The 6,918-nt window shown below is 32.5% G+C and overlaps 1 protein-coding gene across 1 annotated transcript; it reads left to right on the forward strand.

The window, feature by feature from the left end:
- Positions 1 to 3,786: 3,786 nt before the first annotated feature.
- Positions 3,787 to 6,026, forward strand: LOC134699765 (ankyrin repeat domain-containing protein 50-like). Its single transcript, XM_063561185.1, has 3 exons — positions 3,787 to 4,327; positions 4,604 to 4,702; positions 5,203 to 6,026. The coding sequence occupies exons 1-3, from the start codon at positions 4,015 to 4,017 to the stop codon at positions 5,592 to 5,594; spliced, it is 804 nt and encodes a 267-aa protein (XP_063417255.1). The 5' UTR covers positions 3,787 to 4,014; the 3' UTR covers positions 5,595 to 6,026.
- Positions 6,027 to 6,918: the final 892 nt, after the last annotated feature.

Below are 6,918 nucleotides of genomic sequence, written 5' to 3' on the forward strand. Positions count from 1 at the left end.
TTTCGCGGGGAAACAAAACGGCCTATGACCAAAATCAATATTTGCACAAGGACTGCATTCAGTGCTGGTGGTGTTCCACTACGGTGTTGCTTCTTATCCCCTTATAAGCTGGGTACGCATATTCTGCAGGGTAACATAAACGGACAGACATACAGAGATTTGGTGCCTTAAAACATTGAAGTCACTCATTTTAATAACCCCCCACTTGCGTCTACATTGCCAAGACCCTTGTACATGGACGACAACCCTAGAACACATAGGGCAAGGATTTTAACAGAGTCCAAAGAGCAACAAGCCATTTACACTATTTTTTAGCCTTCCATGTCCCCATACATTAACCCTATCAAACATGTCTGAGATGCCATTGGCGGAAATCTCAAACACAGAGATCCACCTTCACAATATTTTGTCGTTTTAAAAGTGGTATTTGATGTTTAATACAACAGATTTTCCAAAACTAAAGCTTGAAGGTTTGCACCGAGAATGATACGTCGTGTTATGAAACTGTACCAGCAGTGAGGTTGTTACATATGCTATTGACTCAAATGTTGACATTAAATTTGCCGAACATACCAATGCTTATGTGTAGCAAATTTTGATAATATTGGGTGATCATTTGTTGTAAAAAAAATTATTTACAGTGAAACTTAAATTCTGTTTCTGAATTGTGTAATTTACACTATTTCTATGAACGGAAAACTTACATGCATAGAACCTTCATAAGTGACTGAAATTACATTTCTGGTTTGTTTATGGTATACATTAGCAAAAATGCTTTATGATTGTTTTCTTTTTTTCGTGGAATAATTGATTTTTTAAATTTGAAAAAAAATCTATGCAATAAAAATAGGTGGTGCTTAACCATGTTAACTTTTGGCGGACTGTATATATACCAGGATTACCATTTGGAACGCAATATTTGAGGTTCAAATTTAAAAAGTTAAAAAGACCAATTCAGCTTTAGCTTTCCTTTGAACGTGCCGAAAGACACGTTCTGTAAGGACATAAAAATCAATAACAATGTCAGACTGAAAAAAAACATTTCATCGCTTATGAAATCTATAATAGAGACAACGCAATTATTATAATTTACAACTTCCAACTTGAGGTTACATAATCTAAGTGTCGCGTATATTCGGTAGGTAGTCATTTATTTTAATAAATTTGAACTCGATTTGCACTGACCTTGTGTCTGATTGCTATTCAATAGTGAACTACATGCATAATTTACAGTGTTAATAAGTACACATGCTGCCGTTTAGTAATATTGAAAAAGTATGAGACGGCCAGTAATTATCATAATCATAGCATTTTTAATTCTGATAGCTTGGTGCACAGTATAGTATATTTCAATATCTTGTATTTGCATCTATTAATATATATAGATGCCGTTGATAATTTATGTGTTCATTTCCTACCATGTAAAAGATTTGTTGATTTATGGATTACAATTGGCATTAAGTTTATCAAGTACTCTGTTCATTTGTCTAATTGAATAAATTTCAAAGTTATTGATACAATGCTATGACCCATATATAAGATGTAGAGTACACATCCATGATAGTTATCAACATTATGAACTAAAATGACTCAACTTAAGGTCAACATATGGTGTTTTGTATGACAAGTGCTTTATATTTTTTGTGAAATATATTTATACATTTGTGATAAACTAAAAAATGGTAATCAACATACATGTATGCATACAGTAAATATTTTCAGTTTCCCGCTGCACTGAAGACCCATTGGTGGCCTTCGGATGTTGTCTACTCTATGGTCTGGTTGTTGTCTCGTTGACACATTCTCCTTTTCAATTTTCAATTTTAACGAATATAAATATTGAACAGTGTGCACAGTTTTGACCGCGTATTAATCTCTGATCGTTAACAAGTTGGTGTGACAGTTGAAGTGCCATGGTGTTTAGAAAGCAATGAAGATCACTTGTTGAGGGTATTGTACGCATACGTATGTCAGAAGCTAACAAACAAATCTGTATTTTCAGTTGCAGTCAACATTTTCATTGAGGTTGACCATTTTGTAACAAATTTGGAAACGGAAATGGGGAGTGTGTCAAAGAGACAACTACTCGACCATTGAACAGACAACAGCAGAAGATCACCAATAGGTCTTCAATACAGCGAGAACCTCCTGCACTTGTAATGCCCACTTGCATGTTTATGGTTACTATTTTTTCTACTCCTGACCTGATTATGTATGAACTATTGGACAATAAATGAACAGTAAAACAACATTCAACCACTCATTCAATTAGTAAAGTTGTGCACATCGGTGTATTAATATATTATCGTTATAAAGTCAATGTTACAAACATTTATGAGAAAATGAAAAGCAATAAAAAATAACCACACTATTTTAAAAAGTGATTTGATGAAAAATGTTTGTATTTTGTATAGAATCATTCTACAAAAGGAAACCACATTGTTAATTTTTACCATAACCTTCCGTGTTATGGTAGTATATAAGTGATCTGACCGCAAGTCGTCAATCTAGTTATTTATGTTACAGAAGCATTGCCCGACTATTGGTGATGAGCTTACTTTTGAGTTGAGATATATTGTACGAATGATAGTAAAAGTTTATCAGTTAGCAAAGCTTTTATAATAACTGTGCAAAGTTATTGATAACCTCATTCATTTGAAGCTTTTTTTGCACATGTCTAATGCAATTTAATATTGCATTGCTCATGCACTTTTGCAACATTGTATATGAAATGTGTTGTTATTACACATTAAATTGATAACATTAATGCATTTTCTAGACGTGATAGTGTATGAAATGTTGGACAATACATATAAGAAGATGCGGCATGAGCGCCAATTCGACAACTCTCCATTCATGTCACAATTTATAGAAGTAAAATCATATATAAAGCATGTTCAGCGAACAACATTCAATCAATCATTCAATTAGTATGTTAATTGTAAGTTGTGCACATCTATGTCGATCGTTATCATGTCACAAACATTTATGAGAAAATGAAAACCGATAAAAGATAACCACAGTATTCTAAAAGGTGATTTGATAATAAATAATTGTATTTGTGTAGAATCATTCTACAAAAGGAAACCACATTGTTAATTTTGACCATAACCTTCCGTGTAATGATTGTACATATGTGATCTGACCGTAAGTCGTCAATCTTAAACCTTTTATTTAATAAGATGTATTATAGGTATGTTGCCCGACTAATGACGATGACCATATGATCAAGATGTATTGCTTTATATAATTTCATATCAATAGTGCATGTTTGTTTTATGCAAGAAAATCAACAACACAAAACAAATCAAAAACAAAACTGAAATACTAGTTATGCCAAATAATTTAACTGTTTCTTTTCGTGCATTTTCTTACTGACAGAGGCTGCATGTTTTTAAACATACAATATCCCACAAATATATATGTCACGGTACCAGTTTGTATTATATGCAAAATGCGAAATTCCTCCTTTTCACAGGAAACGCCTCTCTAATACTATAAAATAATAATAAAAACATCTCTTACAGAATCTAAATTGATAATTAAACATTTTAAATTTAATTGTTACTTTTAAATACTGTAGTGATTTCGATCTATCGATCAATCACATGTTCTAGTAAGATCTTGAAATTTAATTGTTACGTCCTTGGCATGATCTCCTTTTCAGTCCGTTCATTGGATGATTTCTATTTTATCAGTCATTTGATTGGACAGTTTTGAAACTCATAAATTACATGCCAATCATTAATTATTGACGGTAAATCGAACATTTCTTGTAAACAGGACTAATATGGCGGGAAATGTTGACAAAATTAATCAAAATTTCAAGACCGACTTCCTGAATGAACTACCGTAAATTTGACATCGTGACAAGTACAAGTCTAATTTGCATATATAATTTGCGGTTGCATGTTGATATCTTCATGTAGTATATAAACCAGAGCATTTATCAAATTCGTTACAACTTTCTTATCGATCGGATAGAAACATTCAAAGAAAACATCATCTGCAAAAATGAGTTTTCGGTCTTTACAAGAGGATTGTGTGCAAGAAAAGGACGAAGTCCTCATGAATAGAGCACGAGGTCATCGAAGGTCGAGCTCAACACCAATTATTTGTGAACAAGTGAAAGAAGATATCAATGCAACAGACAGCAAAGGTCGTACATCTTTATACTTTGCTGCAAAATATGGCAATAAGGAATTATTACGCCATTTATTGGAAAATGGTGCCGACCCGAATATTGCTGATAATACATTAACATTCCCGATACATGAAGCAATTGACAACGCATTTATGGATATTGTGGAACTATTAATAGATTTTGGTAAGTTTTGATCTAAATAGCAGTTTTAAAGTTTTAAATCTGAGTAAATATCATAATTGAAGCAAACAAATGCAAACTGTAAGACCAAGTGAATAAATTTAAGCAATATTTAATCAAATCGTAATATACAAGCAGTATATAAAAGGCTTATTTACATATAATCGCAATTCTAATGCACCTGATTGAATTGACAATGTAGACGGCATGCTAAATCATATTTCCATCATGCAATCCAACACTTGAATTGTATCTTATGAATATTCTACTTTATTTCAGATTGCGATGTAAACTGCAAGAATCTTCTGGGTCAGACACCTCTTATCAGAGCCACTTTGTTTGGTGATATTGACACAGCAAAACTTCTCATCAAATCAGGTAAATATGACTTCTGAGTATATTCAAATGTGCATGTAAATGTCTCTTTTGGAGAGTTGTCTCATTGGCAAGCATACCACATCTTCTTTTATCTTCTTTTTATATGAGTAAAAGAGTTATCAATGAAAAATTGTTAGTACACGAACGAAATGCATATACAAGAGCTATAATATTTAAATTTAAAAAAAAAACATTACACAGAACACTTTTAATATAAAAAACGACTTCACTATGCCAGTGGCTCATATATATGCTAGAAGTACTATTACATCCTAGTTTGAATTTATATTAATGTAAAACATCACAGGCTAAGTCAAATGCAAATTAAATGTTCACTTCAAATTAATTAGTAAATTGAATAAGGCGATAGAGTATTCTGACAACTACCATAATGATTATAGTTGGCCAAATGAGTTTTTAATTTTATTAGAACTACATATATTGTGGCAAGCAAATACATATTTAACATGTTATTTATAATGATATCTTTATTTTCGCAGGTGCTGATTTAGACGAAATCGAGTGTACCGGTAAGACAGCTTTGTTAGTTGGTCTGCGTGAAGGTAGTGATAAAATATGCAACCATTTGATTCGATACGAGTGTGATGTTAATATTGTGGATAATTTTGGATGCAGTGCTTTATACTTGGCAGTTCATAGGACAAGTGAACCTTCCATTACAATGTGTCAAAAACTTTACAAAGCTGGATACGATTTTGAAAACGACTGTGATTGGTTATCAAAAGATCTTCACAGAACCATCACACAAACTGGACTATTTTCAAGTATGCTACAGAAACTTGGACTAAAACAAATCAGACTTGAAAATGAAGACACACACTTTGATTTCAGAGCTAGTTTGCTCTCGGACTCATGTTCACGAATGATTTGAAATTTCCATCTGTTTTGCGTGTTACAAGAGACTTCCATGGCCATATCACAGTTGGTCTATCTATTTCGAAAGCATTTTGCAGATAGACCAAGTGTGTTCCTTATCATGGATTGTGAGTTCTTCCTATAACATTTACAGAAGCCTTGTTTTACCTTTTCTCATTAACCAACAAAATACAAAAAACTGTTAATAGTTACAAGACTACAAGAACAGCTTTCAATTAATAGTACAAATGTAGTACTAGTACTTTACGGTGATGTCGTGCTTCTAGGTGATCGATGAGACTTATACAATTTCAATTTCTTTGTATAACTAAGGTATTGTTGATAATGAGATCTGTGTTAAAACGGGAACTGCTAAATGATTTTTGCTTTCCAATGGTGCTTATTATTTAATTTATTTGCGTATTAATTTATTGTACTTATTATTATTGTGATACAGAAATAAAAGAATAAAATAAATAACTTGTTCATATTTCATAAATAATATTTATTGACATACAGTACAGAGGGACGAAAGATACCAAAGGGACAGTCAAACTCACAAATCGAAAACAAACTGACAACGCCATGGCTAAAAATGAAAAAGATTAACAGACAAACAATATATTAGAGCTGACGAAAAATAAAAAGATGGGGTAGTATTGCCTATGAGACAACTACATAGTACATACCAGAGTATAAATGTCATAGAGGGTAACAACTGTTGATCACCGTACGGCCTTATTTAGTAAAAATCGCTTGCACTCAGTTTACAATAAATATCCATAGTTTTTGGTCTAGTGCTTCACTATCCAATAATGTCATGAATTGAATTTTTCAGCCGTGGTTCGAATGAAACTCCTAAGTTTAGAATAACTCATCATTCAGTTGTTCTGAGGGAAAAGTGCTTAATAATGAATTACAAAGTATAACATGATCTTTCAAACTTATTTGAGAGCTCAAATGACATAAACAAAGTTCAATGCACACGTATAAATACACGAACCAAAAATGATTTAGAGAACCTTATTTGGTACAGACACAAAATGTAAACGGATTAAACCAGTTTGATGTGCCAACTAACTTCCCATTTGCCTATCTAAAGCATATCATACGCAATTAACACACAAAGTCATATAAAAGTCATTTACAGTCCAGCTACAGTCAAGAAGGTCACCACAGCATTGTATTGATCGTCCTTGACAATCAAATAAGGGAATGCAAAATGACCAAACTATTTTCTGATTAAATGCAGAATATTTCTCGTATTCATCACAGTCGTTGGGGCAAAGGGTCTAAGCAGTTATTTACTATATGAGTTGCATGTACACTCTGAAGTTCTG

The sequence above is a fragment of the Mytilus trossulus genome, unplaced genomic scaffold (assembly GCF_036588685.1).
Source record: "Mytilus trossulus isolate FHL-02 unplaced genomic scaffold, PNRI_Mtr1.1.1.hap1 h1tg000085l___fragment_1__unscaffolded, whole genome shotgun sequence".
Classification (NCBI taxonomy): domain Eukaryota; kingdom Metazoa; phylum Mollusca; class Bivalvia; order Mytilida; family Mytilidae; genus Mytilus; species Mytilus trossulus.

Coding starts and splice junctions, on each gene's coding strand:
- LOC134699765 (XM_063561185.1), top strand. CDS start 4,015: ATGAGTTTTCGGTCTTTACAAGAGGATTGTGTGCAAGAAAAGGACGAA. Junction 4,328..4,603: donor GGAACTATTAATAGATTTTG/GTAAGTTTTGAT, acceptor ACTTTATTTCAG/ATTGCGATGTAAACTGCAAG. Junction 4,703..5,202: donor AAAACTTCTCATCAAATCAG/GTAAATATGACT, acceptor TTATTTTCGCAG/GTGCTGATTTAGACGAAATC.